We start from the raw sequence: 17,808 nt of genomic DNA, 5'->3' as shown, positions 1-17,808 counted from the left end.
TGTCCACTTAACTGTTTCAAACTGTATCTGGGAGGGAAATGTTGAGCACATTTTTCTTTTTAAGGGTATTTTTTTCTGACCCGTGCTATTATAAAATGTTTCTAGGTGCAGGAAATTAAGAAATGCCGTAAGCCTGTGAGGTGGTGGACGCGTTAACCAGCTTGATCGCAGTAATCACGTCACGTGGGATACGTGTCTCAAGATACAGGGTTTTGTACCTTAAATATATATGATTTTGTCAATTATACTCCATAAAAAATGAAAATTAAAAACAGCAACAGCAACAAAAGATAGCAAGTATTGGGCACAGTGAAGAGAAGGGAGCCCTTGCCCTTTGGGGTGGGAATGTTCATTAGTCCCACTGTGACGGAGCACGGTGGAGGAATCTTAAGTCCAGCAATCCCACTACTCTGCCCAGAGGTGAGGGCTTGAAACCAGCATGGCGGGAGACATCAGGACCCCAGTTCACTGCAGCACCAGTGACAACAGCCAGGATGAGCATCGACCCAAGTGACTATCGACCCAGGACCAGAAAAACAGAATGCGATGCAAGTGAATACCACTGAGCTCGGAAAGAGAAGCAAATCCTGCTCTGTGCAAGGTGGATGGACCAGGCAGACACTGCGCTAAGGGAAACGAGCCAGCCACGGAAAGACGGATACGCCACGGTCTCTCTCATCCGAGGAAACTGAAGAGCTTGATGTCAGAGGAGCGGAGAGCAGAGCCGATGGTTTCCTGCTGGGGCCTTAGGGATCGGGGCCTGAGCGGGTACTGCTGCAAGGATACGGATTTGCGGTCAGGTGGGATGAACTGGGTCTGGAGATTCACTGTGCCGCACACGATCATGGTTGAGTCACTCACTGTATACCTGAAGGCTGCTGACAGCATAGATTTTAACATCTTCTCACCATAAACATGATGACCGGCGTGTGAGGATGGGCATATCGGTGAGCTTGATCGAATCGCTCCACATGGTGTATGCATTGGTGCATTTGTTGTTCTAGTGAAGTCTGAGGATCAGTACAGATCTGGAAATGTTGAAGGTTCAGCTTGGTCAGCGCCCTGGATCTGGTTTGCTTAGTTTCCTGTTGAACACCTTCGTGATTTTTGTAACGCTATCACTCTTAGACAAATGCTACTGTGAAGAGGAACTTCCATTCCCTAGGGATGCCGCGACCAGTGACTAACACGCGGGGGCCTTAAAATGACAGTCACTTACACTTCCAGGTCTAGAGATGGAAAGTCTGAAATGAAGGTGTGCACCACCTTCTGGATTTCACATGTGCACCACCACGCTGAGCTCCAGGGGATTCTTTACTTTGATTTCATTAGATGCTTCTAGCTGAAGAGGCAAGTAATAATCTGGTTTTTTGTTTTTGTTTTTGTTTTTTTTTTTGGTACCAGGGTTCCAACTCGGAAACTTGCACTTGCAAAGCAGGCGGCAGAACCACTGAGCTAAACCCCCGGCCCCTGAGAGCAATAATCTGAATGAAACACATATCCACTAAGAAAAAAATCCCTTCCAGGCAAACAGGGACTGTGTTTGGTCTGGGTTTGATGTTAGAAAAGCAGGAGCACGTTTCTCTACCACCAAGCTACATTCCCCAGACTGCCTTTTTGGAAACAGGGTCCCTTGAAGTGACCCAGACTCACCTCCATCTGGCTATAATCCTCCTGCCTCAGCCTCCTGAGTAGCTGGGATTACAGGCAGGTATCACCATGACCATATAACAAGAATTTTTTAGTTGCGACTTATAAAATTGCATAGCCATGCCACAACCCTTTGATATTTCAGAGCATCCAATATAGTATGTAAAACAATGAGACTTGACAATGTGAATATTCTTATAATGGATGTGAGAACAGTAAGAAAAATGTGATGCAGGGAAAATGATAATATTTTATTTTTGTTTTGAGTCCCTAATATGGGACAGCTGCCACCCTAATTTTATATGCAATGTATATTAGCATTCCATCGATGAATATACATTTCAATGAGTCTATATTAACTTTCCACATACCTATTAGCTTACAGCCATAAGTACATATTTAATGCAATTATTCATACTTAGCGATAGAAGTAAATATAGATATTAGCTCGCATAGACACACCCATTAGCTTTCCGGAGGTTAGCAAAACCCTGCTGGGAGCCTCATTACTCAGTTACAGAGACCCAGAGGTGAGGCGCTGGATGATTCTCCTGCTAGCACACAGTCAGAGGTGCTGAGCCAGCAGCACATGGCCCCGAGGGCACCGGGACAAGGTGCCTGACCCATGGGGACTTCTCAGGGGGACTTCGCCCTCCACGGTGTCAGGGAAACCCTGCTAATTACACGGAAGCTGCGACGAGTGCCTTACTGTGCCACAGAGCAACTCTTGAGTCAGTACTGAAACATCAGATGCTCCTCCCCTATACCTTTGAGCCTGAGATTCAATGTCTTGTGAGAAAGATTCCATCAAAGCACAGCGGGAAAGTGCACCCGAAATGCAGGCGTCCAAAGCGGGCAGCACTGTCCCCACCACTCCGCACGGGAAGCTGGGTGCTTCCCTGCCTGCTTCCCCTCCTTCCCCTTCTGGATGGGCTCCTGGAGCCCACGCTCCTTTCACCCCGAGGAAGAGCCAGCTGGGGGTGGGGAGGGCAGCAGCCCAGTGCAAGGACTAAGTGGGGGACAGAGCACGGATGAGGATTCCCGGCAAAGCTCTGTCCCCTTCCCTGGGGATGGAATGAGGCAAAGAGGGTAAGAGAGCAAAGTGTCAGCCAGATGTGTGGCCAGGTGTGCCAGGCCCGGCGATGCACGTGGGCCCTGGTGTGGTACCTCCTTCCCAGCTGCTGTGCTTGGGGAGCCGGAGCCTTTGGAACTGGGTGCTGGCTGTGGCCCGCCTGCTTAGTCTAGTCTGCAGTGCGTCATCTCTGGTGCTGGCTCCCGGCTGGTGGCAAGGTAGTTCTTGCCTGGGGATTTCTCCGGACCACCCATACCTTTGGGCGTCTCTTTCCTTCGGACACTGGTTTGTAGGTCCTCTCTCTGCTCAGAGGAAAGCCTGGCTCCCCGTTCTCACCCCTAAGACTGGTCTTTGAACCTGTGGTTCTCAGAGGCTGCTGTGGGGAGCCAGAGGGGAGGACGGGAGCTGGTGGCAGGTGGTGGGAGGGGGGAGGGAAGGACAGGGAGACAGACAGCCCGGAGGTGGTGGGTGGGAGGCGGGAGGGCTTGGGAGAGAGCGTGAGACGAGAGTGTCAAATGTGTTTGTTGATGTTTTCCTTTGGACTGAAGCAAAGGCAAGTAGGGCTGGGCATGGAACCCAGCTCTGGCACAGTGGGGCCGGGCTTGGGTTTGGAATGGGAGCCGCAGGTCCTGGTGTTGCTTGGGCAGCCCTGTCGGCTCTGGGAATAGGTCTGCAGAGCTGGGAGGACAGCCCTGCCTGGGGATACGGGGCAGGGAGGAGCCAGGGGAGGAGATTTCTGGGGCTGGTGGTCCCCAGCAGATGGTGGTGGCGGCCAGGGTCAGGTGCTGTCTGCTCGTGGCCAAGCTGGCTGGCAGGGCTTTGCCTTGAGCCACCAATAGCAGCTGTGGCCATGATCGCCTTGTCGCGGGAATGGAATTCAAGCAAGAGCAAAGTCCCTGCAATCCTGAAGGGAAGAGGGAGGCACTGGGAGAAATGCAGCCCAGAGGCTGTGCTCATGACCTCAGGGTCCCTGCGTCAGGGCTGATGGAAACAGGTGAGGCAGCGGAGCGGATGTGGCTGTCCCAGTGAGTTGGGGCAAAATGAGCGAGAGATTTTATCATCGAGGAAGTTATTGGGCAGGTCCTAAAAACTGCTTTTTTGGAGAGGATGCTACTTGTTCCAGCTTCCAGGAGAAAATGACAACTGTTTTGGAACCAACCTCCTCTACCACCCACTCTTCCACGCTCCCGAATCTGCCGCCCCCAGAGGCAGCCGTGGTATTTCCAACTCTCCTCTTGAAGGTTACCACACTGGAAAAAAAAATCCCTTAATCTTTCTGAGTTTCAATTATGTCATCCACAAAATAGAAATACTAATGGCTTGATCGTCTCTCCAGCGTTGGGTGGGGGAGCAGATGGAGTTTCCTGGCTCCGTCGTTGCAGAATTAAGCATGGAGCCATTAGAGGGTGGGACACTGGGAAAAAGGCTAAGAGAGACCGCAGGCCTGGGCAGCCGGCACCACTACTGCCAAGCAGGAGGAAAGAACTGCATCAGTGCGGCCCCCCTTCTTCTCCCCAGCTGCATCTGCAAGAGTAATTCTCAGCCTCTGACGTTTGTCTGAGGGTTCTGGCTGTCCTACCTGGGGGACAAGGTGCCCTGGCACCTAGTGGCTGAGGTCAAGGGCCCTGATATCATTCAGAGAACACCCCATCTTCATCCCACAGGGCCAACAGGAAGCCGTTCCCAGCTCCCAAATGGCCGTGGTACCCAGATTGGGAAAACCCAAACCTTTCGTTTTTCCTAGTGCCAAAGAAAGGGCGTGGGCATCAGAGACCAGAGTTTCTCCCCTGTGCAGCCCTTCATCAGAAAGTGGGGGTCATAGCTGGGCGTGGTGGTGCACGCCTGTAATCCCAGCACTCGGGAGACTGAGGCAGGAGGATCACTGCAAGTTCAAGACCAGCCTGGGCTACATAGTGAGTTCCAGGTCAATGTCAACTACACAGTGAGACCCTGTCTCAAACCCCCCCACAAAAAGCGGGGGTCAGTGTGACCTCCAAGTCACAGGAGGAACAGAAAGGAGTGAGAACACAGGTACAGTAACATTTTCTTTTGAACATGGACCGGCAACAAGCTCATTTGTTTTGCTGTTCAGCCATCCTGTGTGTTTTACCACGAGCACTCTTTAAACGGATGGTCAGTTCTGGAGGTGGTAAGAGGGGAACTGTGTTCTGGCTTCAGGGTGAAGGATCGGCACAGCAGGCAGCAGGCAGGAGGTGCAAAAGCATGAAAGTCCCACCTTGGGGTATGTGGTAGGGAGGAGAAGGGTGCGTGGTTAGGGTGGGAGCCATCCCCAAGAGGACACAGCTAGAGATTAGCCTGAACAAGGCTAATAGTCCATTTCTGGACAAAAATGCCCACAATTTCAACCAGGAAACAGCTTATCCTTGAATTTGAAATGTTTTCCAGTAAGGAAGATCATGAGTCATGATGGAAAAAAATGACACCTTTTCAGAAAAGTAAAGACCAGGAAGAGGCTGCTGGCTCCATTTGCTTTTAATCAAAGAATTCTTTTCTCCCTAGAAGAGGGACTAAAATGAGATATTATACCAAGACTTCATTCTGTGATCAGGAATCACAAATGGAATTCTGCCTCCCTCTGACCTGTCTCTCCCAGCGTGCACTCTGACCCTCCTGGACCCTGCAGGTAGCACAGGAGATCCACGGAAAGGAGTTCAGATCCTTGGAGTGACTGGTGAGGAACGGGGAGCCCATCTGACAAGTGCGAGCAGATGGGGCGTGTGGAGGCGTATTATCCAGCTGTAGATCATGGGAGGGTGAGAACCAGACTCCACGCTGGGCGCCAGATGCAGGCGCAGACTGCAGAACTTGGAAGGGAAGGGCTACTGCTGCAGGTAGCTGTGCTGGCAAAGCCAAATGTGACTCCTGCAGGCCCTGTGGCTCTCCTGCATGAATTCACCTGCACTTACACATACCCTGTGGCTCTCCTGCATGAATTCACCTGCACTTACACATACCCTGTAGCTCACCTGCATGAATTCACCTGCACTTACACATACCCTGTGGCTCTCCTGCATGAATTCACCTGCAGTTACACATACCCTGTGGCTCTCCTGCATGAATTCACCTGCACTTACACATACCCTGAGACTCACCTGCTCCTGTTCACCTGAACTCACACCTCTCACCTTATGGCTCATCTGCACCAGGTCATGCGCAGGACAGGCTCAAGTGCCACAGCTGCATCCTAGCCATAAAGGATCAGAATTGGGGAGCTTTCCAGAGAGAACCTCGGAAAGACAGCGAGTCAACCACAGTGGCACATGCCCAGTAGGGGAGAGGCAAAGGAGAAGAGGGACAGGAGGGCAAATGTTCCGGTTTATATCTAGATGCCTGGTGTGCTCGTCCGGGTCATGGGGCATAACACTTGTGATGTATAATACTTGTCCACTGATGCGTTTATAGCGCACTTAGGGGTTGGGACGCGGAGCCTGATCAGAGGAGATGGGTCACTGGGGTGTGGCCTGGAAGGGTCTATCTCCCTCCTCCACTGCTCCCTCCACCTCTTTCTACTTCCTGCCTCCATGGTGCCCTTCTCAACCTCTACAAACTGTGAGACAAAGCAAACCTTTTGCCCCTTAGTTTGTGGCTGTTGGATATCATGTGTCAGAGCTGAGGGAAGTAACTAAGACAGCAAGATAGAAGGCTTTCTGTAGGGGAGCTGAGATTGAGGGGTCCCTGGGCTGCAAAGGATCCCCCAAAGGGACACCGCACCTTGATAGGTGGATGCAGCAACACTACCGTGGGCTGCTGCCGGCGCAGAGCTGGTGTGGATGCTGCTTACAAGTGAACTGCCCAGACATGACGATTTGAGGATGCAGCGGCGGGAACTGAGTAGTCAAGAGTAATGAGCTTGACTTTAGATCGACACTTCAGAGCTGATGTCACAGCTCCCCGTGTGCCTGTGAGCCTGAGGGACAGATCTCAGGATCAAAGCTGCATCAGTAGGAAGAAAGCACCACCTGGTGTCCTGCCATGGCTTGTCTGTGCAGGCTGAGGCACAGGGGAGTTTTGTTACTACAGCAACCTGTTACCTCTCACAGCCTGCACGCTCACACCTTCTCCCATACTCAGGAGTGGGAGTTATTTCCCTAAAGGCATCGACTGTGTGTCCCAGATGACACCAAGCAACTTTAGTTGAGATGGGCTTTAGCCCATCCTGACCAAGGCACAACTTTAAACTTAGCACATTCATACCTGACCTCTTTGTGCTGGCTCCTCAAATGATTCTTCTGCCTGTATTTCCAGCCCTGGAAGCCTGACCTCTCCTCTAGGTTCAAGGCTCGTGCCACTCCACTTCTGAGTCTTTTCCTCTACCACCTTTGGTTGGGCATGGCCACTGGAGTGCATTTCAGGCCCAACTTTGTGCTGCACTCTCAGCTCCTGGCTGCTTCTCTCCTCGTTTCCCCTACCTACAATGGACTACATAATGCACTCATGGAATCACTGGAAAATGCTCATCCGTTAAAAAGGCCCAGGTGCACACAGTCCTTCCTGTCTGCCTGGTCACCTGCAGCCCATGCTTTGCTCTTCCCTAAGCAGCCACATTCTCCCGTTTTTGTCCTCCCCACTCCACCTCCAGGGTCCTGGCACTCATGCTCCCAGGCTTTCTGTGAAGCTGTCCCTCCTTTGGTAAGGTTTAAAGGCCAGCCTTGTGGGTGCGCACCTCCCAGCTGCAGGATGGGTCAGTTGGCCCGTGCAGGGGCATCCCTGGCTTTTAGACCTGTTTCTTTTGCCCCAAGTCTGCTCCCATGCATGCAGGAGCCCTGAGTTGTCTTTGTAAAGCCTTAACACAACACCAGAGATAGAGCAGGGGCTCCGTAAGAGAGGGAATAAATGATTAAAAACCACTTTGCTTGAATAGAGCTGATTTAATGTGTGGCAATTTAACTGGTTCCCTCTCCTCATTTCATTCGACAGAAGAAAAGTTCAGATCAGTGCTAAATTCAAGCTGTTTCTCTAAGCACTGGAGGAATTCCCTCTGCTTTAAAGCAAACAGTCAGACCCGTGGAACACCTCACAGAGCAGCTCCGTGGGTGTGGGCGGTGAGGAGCGATCGTCTCCTTCTCTCAGAGTGGGGCAAGGACTCAGTGCCTGGATCACCTGAGTAACGAGGACATTCTGTTGTCTATTCAGAAATGACGCCAAGTTGCTGTGCTCTTTCCCAGGTGACACGTTATGGTTGTGACAGGAGGGGGTGGCTTGGCCGGAATGACTCATGAGTGTGGCCCAGGGCCGCTCTGGCAGGAAAAGTGAGAGGCTGAGGTGTGTGTGCTCAGGGGAGCCCGGCTGGGTGGAGGCAGAGAGCAGCAAAAGTCAGCTCCTCCTGCCCGCAGAGCTCAGAGGGAGCCTCTAGAAACTGGGGTGTCCCCTCACTGATGCAGCAACCTGCTGTCTACATGCGACTGATTGGGGAAGGGGCCCTGCAGCCTTGGGAAGGGACTGGTCCCAACTTCCCTACCTGCCGCCCTGCAGCTGTGGTCCTGTGCACAGGACTGAATAGGTGACTTTGATGCAGACCCTGTGAGAAACCACCGGGGCCCTATTTGATGTGGGTCCAGGAGCCCTTAGGCAGGGGCATGGTGTGGGGCACAGTAGCACGTATTGGCCATGAAGTGAATTTCCTAAGAAATCTGAGCCTGGTAAGATAGGGAAGGCCTGTAATCCCAGCACTCTGGGGGGCTGAGAAAGGAGGGTCACAGCCTGGCCTGGACAATTTAGTCATTTGGCAAGACCCTGTCTCAAAATAAAAAAATTAAAAAAGGGCTAGGTTCAGTCCTCAGTACTGGAGAAAAAGGGAAAGAAACAAAAAAGAGAAGCAAAAGTAGGAACAGCCTGCAGAGGTGCTGACCCTGACTCTAGATCCCCAGCTATTTGCGTGTCTCTGGACACCTCCAGGTTGTTGCTCTCTGACCTGGAATCCAGGGCTCAGGACATCCAGGTCCACGCACGCCCGTGTACGGACAGGGTTGGCCACCTCCCAGGTGAGGCTCCCCGCGGGCTTGCAGAAGGTGGGAAAGTGAGGGACACCCAAGGGCAGGCTCAGAGCGACTTACGCCAGTGTGGATTTCCTGGTGCCCCATTTAACCAGGGTTTCTGGGGATCTAAATGGAAAATGTCCATCTCAAGGATGCAAACAGATGAAGCTTTCAAAGGGCCGTGTGAGAAGAAGGTCCCAGGTCCATCCTGGTTCACCGCATGTGTGGTTGCTAATTCTCAGGCCCTGGCATCTCTTTCTGTTACTAGCTCTGCTCACCACTTCTCCTTCCTTGCTTCCCGCTTTGTGGCTGCTTCTTGTGACTCTGGCTGTCTCCTTAATAGACCCTTTTCTAGGCCTTTTTACACACACACATATATATTTTTTTCTTCTTATATGTTTTTTCTGTTTCTCTCATCCTCCATATCTTCCTTCCTCCTTTTTATTTCTTCCTCTTTATCACACCCTCCCTATTTGGATAATGGAAATAAAAGTATTAAAATATTTTTATAAAGAAAGTTGTTTTTAATTAGACATTTAAAAATCTGTTATTATTTTTATGTCTCCTGGTTGTCCTTTAGAGAAATGACTGCAGTTGAGGTTTTTTTTTTGAGGTGGTTGATTAATGTCATGGGAAAAGAATACTTTGCATTCCAGCTCTAGAAAACAAAGGCATGATATTTGCTTAGCAGTTGACAGTACTTAGACATGTATGGTGACAGGAGAGGAGTCACTACCAGTTCTGGTTAAACAGAGTGTTGTTCTGGTAACCAGATGGGCTTTGCTTGGCAGTTTATCAAGCGAAGTGTTTACTAGCTCTGGAAACCTATTCAGAGCACTCTGTCCTGGGCATTTGTGGTTCTTTTCATGTCCTCTTCCTCTGGTGGCTGTGGATTTGATGTTCTCATCAGTTTTACAGAGTGGTAACTTTATGCTCAGTCTTTGCTCAGCTTGAGGATGGAGCCTCCTTCCATAATTATGTAATTATTTCCTTATAGACATCCTCTGTGGCCTAAATATGTAGGTCCAGGTTTCCTTACTCGGGAATTAAATTTTAACAACATGTTTATGAGTGCTGGCCACAAGGTTAGTGTTCACAGCACCTAGAAAAGCCACTGCAAGTCTCACATATTTCATAATGTCCTACATCTTCTTGGGAGTCACTGTACTGGTATCTGAGTATGAATCTGAGGTCTATTCTTAAACTTTACAGGTCACCTCACAGTGAACGTATCTACATGATATTTTCCTTAAAGACAGAGCAACTTCGAAGAATGGCTGTACCCCTTCATTTACCCAGGGATTTGGAATTAAATTTTGGCCATGTTTTCCTAAGACAATGTATTCAGAGACCAAAGTCATTAGATCGCAGAGACAAACCTGAATCGAAAGCCAATGAAGCAGGAGTGAAGTGAGGAACTCTTATTAAAATGCATCTGGAATCCAAATTTCAGCATAGATCGAAAAACTAAAATGCCTTTATCAGAAATATCGACCCATCCAGCTCCTGTAATCATTTACAATCCAATTACATGAGTTCAGAAGTAATATTCACTGCAGCGGAATTATCAACTGCCAACAGAAGCCGTGTAACTTTTAATCTCACAACTCATGTGCAACTCATCTGTTTTAGTTCACCCAGACATTCAAGACTATCTTCCTAGTCAATAATAGTAGGCTGAAAGCCATTGATACTTTTAGGTTTCAGAGAACCTGTGGGTCACTTCCGCTGGTCACTCAGATTTAGAAAATACAATCTGTTCCAGGGCTGCGGATGGCAAATGAGTTGGCGCTGTCCATGGTTCTGCTCCACATTTTGACAATACAAGCTCCTAAGATCTATGGCAGTCCCCGGAACCTTACTGTTTTATGCTATGCCTGACAAGTGTACAGCATATACGACTTTAACTTTTTTTTTCCAGTTAAAAAGACCCAATTTTGGACTGGGCCATATGGCTCCCAGTTTGGAGTTCTTCAAACCAAGTATTAAATCCTTTTAACATTTCTCAGTCTATAAGAATAGAGGTAGGTGTGTGTGTGTGTGTGTGTGTGTGTGTGTGTGTGCATGCGCGCACGTGTGTGCATGTGAGAGAGAGAGAGAGAGAGAGAGAGAGAGAGAGAGAAGGAAACAGAGAGGGAGGGAGAGAGAGGAGGAAAGGCAGGAGATGACAGAGAAGTAAAGGCAGAAGACAGGAGTGCCAGTACCTAGAGGGAGCGTTCCTTGTGTTGTCCCTCTGAGCCATTGTTTACGTGGTGAAATTAGCATGTAGTCAGGACTACAAGAACTCAGAGGTTTGGGGTTGGGGATTAGAGGAATGCAATGCACAAAAGAATTAACATTACCTTACCTAGGGGAGGGGCAGGTATCAGGGATAAAGATTCACAGACTGTGATACGTAGAAACACTGGCATTTAAGAGCCTTATGAGCTGAGGAATAACAGGAGAAGGCAGATGCACCATTAAATGTGGGTGAGATTAATTCAATATAAGAGCCAGATTGAATAAAGGTATTCATCGCCACAAAGATAATGCAGAAGAGTTTGCAAGTCCCCCGTACCTTTCCATATGGTATCTGTCACCAGGAGCAATGTGCATTTTCAAAGGAAGTGACCTGGATTGCTGGCTTTTCCATATCCACACAGTCTCTAATATTTAAACTTCAACAGAGGAAATTACATTTCTCATTTGTTGGATGATTTATTATAATTAATTCCCCTTTCTTCTTAAAATGCTTTGTGTATCCCGTATGGTTAGCTGAAGGGCTTAGAGCATTATAGCACTGACATATTCAAAACCTAAATCATTACAAGCTACTTACGCCTCAAGCATTCCCCTTTTGGTAGTTCTGTCTTAAATTTCTGATCAACATCTGGAAAATTTAACAACAGCTCACCGTACTTTCCTTTCTTTAGATCATGCAGTCCATGGAATATATACACAAAACTTCAATGACTTAGACTACACTTCCTAAAAGTCAAGTTGAAATTACTGTGGTTTCTGAGCCCCCATGCAGTGCTACAAATACGACCCATTTCATTCTCTAGGTCTTTAGGCTGGGTGATAGCTCTAGTGCAGATATTTGCGCCCAAGCCAGACAAGTTTTGAGTAATACATAAAGAAACATCAACACAACACAATATGCTACATCAAACAGACATTGGCCACTGCAAGAGTGAAAGATCAAGAACAAACCAAATAATTGCAAAGGGACGTCATTTTTGTGTGATTTTTGCATTTTTTTCATTGAAAACCAAACATAAGTAATAAAAGTCAAGTCACTCACTCATAGATTCTGTCAACTTGGCCATTGCTGTTGTTTCTCCTTTGTGCTTGTCCTAGAGGTGAGAAGAAAAGACATCTTTGGGTAAAACATTTCTTAGACACGAATTAGTAGAATGGAATGACCATAGCTGTATCTCTCTTCTTTCTTTTTCACAGGTCAGAATTTGGTCACCAATGGTTAGATGAATGAAAACATTCACAACATTAAGATGAATGAAAATTTTCACATTAAAGCTAACTTATTAGGCAGTCATGGAAAAGAGATTTTTAGGGCATTACAAAACTTCCTGTGGCTTTTGGCAGTGAGCTCCTGGCTCACTGATCTTGGATATATAATGGGTGACGCACGACTAGCTTCCAAAACCTCTCTGACACTGGGCTTTTGACATCCATATGCCCAATTTCTGCTTTCTAGTTCCCCCATTGAAGCTTTTTGTGGGGGTATTTTTGGAGCTGATATTTTTGTAGTCATTTTGGTTTCCAAAAAATTAAATAGATTTCATGTATCTTTCTTTGTCTTACTTTTCTGGGTCCTTTGGAAGTCTTTTGAAGTCATCACTTTGGATGGGATTATAACCTTATCTATTTTGGGCCAAAAACATCTTATTTCAACCAAGATATGGGTTATAACCTACTGAGTTTTCAAGCCAGAGTGATACATACAGAACTGATACAGACAGAACCTGTCCTAATTAAAACATGGCTTGGAAGCTGATGGTCATCTTTACTGAGGAGCTGTCTTTAATTTCTTCACAGTTATCTGAGTTTCCTTAATTTCCTTGGATTCCTACCATGAATAGTGACTAAAACATTGACTGTTATTATTTTACTTCTTTTGAAGCCTTTTTTTTTATCTGATTGTGAAACCAGTACATGCCCATTATTTCTAAAATTCAGTAGGAAGCTGAGGGGAATGATCATGAATCCAAGTCCAGCCTGGACAATTTAGCAAGACCTTGTATCAAAACAAAAAATAAAAAGGTCTGAGGACATAGCCCAGTGGCAGAGCACTTGCCCAGCATGCATAAGTCCCTGAGTACAATCCCTCATATTGCAAAACAAACAACCAAATACCAAAAAGAAAACAAAATATGGGGAGGGGAGGAGGGGGTGAAGGGAGGGCAGAGGTAAGGGGAAAAAATTAGAATCAAGACTTGCCATGTAAAGGTACATGATCCCAACAATGAATGTAACTGTACTGTATCCCTAAAATGTACCAATAAACTCAATAAAATTAAAAAAAAAAGAAAACAAAATAAAACTTCAGCAAACATTGGAAAATTATAAATCTACAAATATAGTTCTCTCATAATGCCATGGCCAGAGGAAATGTAAAACAAAATATGGGGAGGGGGAGAGGGGGTGAAGGGAGGGCAGAGGTAAGGGGAAAAAATTAGAATCAAGACTTGCCATGTAAAGGTACATGATCCCAACAATGAATGTAACTGTACTGTATCCCTAAAATGTACCAATAAACTCAATAAAATTAAAAAAAAAAGAAAACAAAATAAAACTTCAGCAAACATTGGAAAATTATAAATCTACAAATATAGTTCTCTCATAATGCCATGGCCAGAGGAAATGACTATTATTACACTTGTGTGAACAGTTTTCTAGGCCCAGTTCTACATGTGTGACTACTTATAGATATGGAAATATAATCCCTTTTTGATTGATATAAATATCTTTCCTACGCATACCTGAGACTGCAAGCCAGTCATTTTTGTACTTAATACCAAATATATATCTTATAACACCAGATGCATAGAACAACGATCACTCTCGAGTATGGCACATTCATTATTGTTCTGTTATAATTTCCTTAACCAGAACATTCTCATTTAATTTATTTATAATACTTTATTCCTTTCCCACTTAATTATTTACTCTCTTGTAAAACATTACCAGGAACATCCTTCAACTCACATCTTCGAGCCCTTCCTTGTCCTTTCAGGCACTGATGATAAACCCTAAGGTTAGTTCATAGTTGGTGAAAAGGATGAATATTTAAATTTTTTGACTCATTATTGCTCCATTACCCTATGTGATGGTATACGTTATGGTTTCGATCAAAAGGGTCTCCTGAAAGTCTCATGTGTTCAGAGTGGAGCTTTGCAAAGATGACTGGATCACAAGGGCACTGAACTCAAGAGTGGATTAGTCCACGGATGAGTTCACAGCTCAAAGTGCTGTCACAGGAGGTGGGGCCTGGATGGAGGATGTGGGTCACTGGGGGCCCGACTGGAAGGGTGTATGCTTGTCCCCTGTTCCTTTCCTTCTTTGTCTCTGCTTCCTGGCTGCTGTAAGGCAAGCAGCTTCCCCCTGCCAGGCCCATCCCCCATGATGTACCTGCCTTGGAGCCAGCTGACCTTGGACTGAGCTCCTAAAACTGCGAGCCCATCCTCTCCTCAACTGTGTCTTTCAGGTATTGTGTCCCAGCAATGGAAAGGTGACTGGTACAATATATGAAACTGTTTTTTTTTCCCTTAGATTCTTGCCAACTTACCTTTGGCCTTCACACCCCCATGCCCACACCAGTTTTTGACAAACTGATAAGTAGAGGCTGGTACCTTGTTATTTATATTGTTTTCTTCTCTTCTTGATCTTTTGCTTATGAATAAGCGCAGCGTTCTTTGCCCGTGATCCTTATATCCTAACTCTTAGTCTCATGTTACATTGTTCCTGCTCCTCTGAGGCAGATATTTACCTAATTAATGGCTGGTTCCAGGGATTGATCCCAAGGCCTTTGCCCAGAGCAATGCTCCTAGCCTTTAATGTTTTTCTTTTTTTTATTTTGAGGCAGAGTCTTGCTAAGTCACTCAGTTGCCCAGGCTGCATTTGAACTTGCCATCCTCCTGCCCCAGCCTCTCAGAGTTTGCACTTTAGTGTGGCGATTATTTTCCCCCTGGCCCCAGTGCACTGCTGAGCACGTCGGGCACCTGAGTTGATGTGGGTGGCTTGGGTGCTGTGGCACAGTTAGCAAAGTCTTTATTCGGCCTCCAGGTGGCCCCTATTCCCACCACTCTGCGTAGCAACAAGTCTTCTTGATTCACTCCGGCCTGTATTCACAGAGGAGAAATCAAGACACTGCCTGTGATTTATACCAGTAACTGTCCCTGAGACGAGAAGGAGCAAAGGAGCTGCCATCCACCAAGCTGCCTGCTGGGACATTTAGCCGCGGCATTCAGCCGACCATGATTTATATTGAGATGCTGAGAAAGACTGGTCTGCTGTCCCATAGCAGAGACAGATAAGATGGCAGAGAGGAACTGTCATAGAGGCACTGGTACACATGCGCCTGCATGTAGCTCCCTCAAAGGCCAGCATGCACCAGCGGGTTGTGACCACTCAGGCCCGAGAGCAGGAACTCAGGGAAACTGATTCTTAACCTGCAAGAGCCTGGCCTGCCTGGTTCGCTCTGTTACTGACTCTCAGCTCCATCTCTTATCCCAGCTCTGCCATTCTGATCCCTGGAGCTCTGTCCCGCTCCTGTTCTAGCTGGTGACTTAAGCGACGGTCCTCTGCAGCCCTGTGTTTCTTCTGTCCTCATCTGGGTCACTGACTCCTACAGTGTGGCCCTCCCCTGATGTCCCCAGTGGTGAGGCCCCTTCCAGTATCACTGCGCCCACATTCCAGGTGTTCTGTCCTCCAAAAGCCCTGGCTCATCATGCACGTGTCTTCCTTTTATTTCTCGTCACCCGGGACCCTGAGCCATTTTGGCCTCAGTCTTCTTGCTGGTGGGCGATCCTTGGAGCCGTTTTTATCCCGATGTGCTGGAGAGCTCAGTCCCAGCGCTGTCAGAGACTGCTCATGTCAGCATTTTCCTCCTCCTTGGAGTTAAGGGGAAGCTTCTGACACCGAGGGGTGGGGGGGGGGAAGCCTAAATTTAGCTCTGTCTCTGACTCATCCATATCATAACGTATGGTGGGAATCGTGGTATATGTTTTTGGGTAAGTCGTCGAGTCATTCTATTGGATGTCTTTAATGCCTTCTGTCCTTCTCTCATTATCAGGAAGTGGCTGTTTGCAGTCTGGCGATGCGGACGCCCAGGAAGGCATTTCCATCCCATCCCCGGTGGCAAGCAAATTCTCTTCTGCGTTCTGACGCCAAGAGTTTCTTTCACAGTAAACGTCTGGGTTGTTGGGTTTACATCCCGGGAAGGCGTGTAGACCTAGACTGAGGCCAAACTGGAAGACTTTATTAGTCACGATCAAGCCCAACCCACAGAGAGGCCGCCAGTGAGCGCAAGCCCAGGGCGGAGCGTGGAGCCCAGAAATGGGTTTGCCTGGAGGAGTCCTCATCGCCTCTTTCTTCCTCAGCCGATCTTCCTTGTGTGCTAAGTTGACCCCAAACAGCTGCTCCGCTAGCATCATCTTCCTCCGCGTCCACAGGCCTGGGGCCTCAGCTCCTGCGCAGGTTTGGCAGGAAATCACCCGGCAGATCCACCTAGAACAGACAACTGACCCAGGCACCCCTGCTTCAAATCCTTTTTCCCGGCCCCAGGCCAAGTGAGCCTCATCTTTAGGCAGGGCCGGTTCCCCATGGCTCTGCCTTCCCCAGCTACCTCAGCCCAGGTTCCTGCCACCCACCCAGGCCCTCCCTGTGCGCCTCTGCCTCGTGAGCGCAATGGCTTTGCCCTCATGCTCATCTTCTCCAAATTCACCCCTCAGAGCTCCGCTGGACACCACCCAGTCTCCAGCTTCCTCCTATCTCTCTGACACTTCCCCGAGTTTTATTGTTCAAACGCATCCGCACACCCCACTGAAGAGCTGAGCTGCGGACAAGGGATTCCTGAACTTTTGGAAAATTCAAGTGCCACCTCTGAAGAGCTTCGTCGGGCCTGTGAGGTGACACATCATGGGTGGGACACACTGGCCACTGAGCACTCCAGGGCCCCAGGAGCCAGGACACAGGGTTTTCTCTTTTGGGCCAAGATTCCTGGTCCACTCAATGAAGGGTTTTTTTGTTTTGTTTTGTTTTGTTTTGTTTTTTTGAGACAGGGTCTCACTGTGTAGTTGAGACTGACCTGCAACTCACTAGGTAGCCCAGGCTGGTCTCAAACTTGCAGTGATCCTCCTGCCTCAGCCTCCCAAGTGCTGGGATAACAGGCGTGCGCCACCACGCCCGGCTTCACTGAAAGAAGTTGGAGGGTGCTCTTGCATAGTAGGTGGCCACAGATAATAACGTACCTTGCATTTCAAAAAGCCAGAAGAAAGGCATGTGAATGTTTAACCATGAAGCAGTGATGAATGTTTGTGGACACAGAAAGGTTTAACCTCCCATAACCACCATATGATGTTTACATTACCAAACATCACGCAATACCCTGCAAATATGAATGAGTTTTATACTTTCATCTATTAGTTAAATTTTAACAATAGAACAAATAGAAACTGCACGCATTCACATGGAAAATCAATGGTTGACTGAGTACCAACCCTGGCCAATGCCCAGCCAGGATCAGCAACATGGAGAGGAAGTCTGAAAGGATGTTGTATCAGAGCGACACACAACCAGTGTGCTACTCTGAGGCGAATCCCCCCCCAGATATATGTGCTACCAGCCCTTTCATAAAACGTGTGTCTCCTCGAAGAGCCAAGGGTTTTGAATGGGAGGTAAACATTTCACATTCTCCTTTCAAAAGGCAAAGAACGCTAGGAAGCTGGGAATCTTACTGTCCAGAGAAAGAGCTTCCTTTGGCTTGAAAATATATCATTCTTATTGACTGTGTTGGTGTCCTGCTTTGATGTTATTATTTGGAGAAAGAGAAAGAGAGGGAGAGGGAGAGCAGCAGCAGGAGAGGGAGAC

At 47.8% G+C, this 17,808-nt stretch overlaps 1 protein-coding gene across 9 annotated transcripts in view; it reads right to left on the bottom strand.

Annotated features, from left to right (window-relative positions):
- The window catches only part of Kcnj6 (potassium inwardly rectifying channel subfamily J member 6), a 232,191-nt gene that overhangs the window by 150,216 nt on the left and 64,167 nt on the right, over positions 1-17,808 (bottom strand). For all 9 annotated transcript variants that reach the window (XR_004514228.1, XR_004514229.1, XR_782626.2 and 6 more), the window contains exon 2: positions 12,002-12,053. Coding sequence is in view for 4 of the 9 variants with exons in the window: in XM_010636557.2 (XP_010634859.1) it covers positions 12,002-12,026 (25 nt within the window). In the remaining 5 variants the exon portion in view is untranslated. The remainder of the gene's footprint in view (positions 1-12,001; positions 12,054-17,808) is intronic.

This window comes from Fukomys damarensis, unplaced genomic scaffold (genome assembly GCF_012274545.1).
Source record: "Fukomys damarensis isolate Sample0158 unplaced genomic scaffold, DMR_v1.0_HiC HiC_scaffold_24, whole genome shotgun sequence".
Taxonomy (NCBI): domain Eukaryota; kingdom Metazoa; phylum Chordata; class Mammalia; order Rodentia; family Bathyergidae; genus Fukomys; species Fukomys damarensis.
This window is presented reverse-complemented; position numbering and strand designations above follow the sequence as displayed.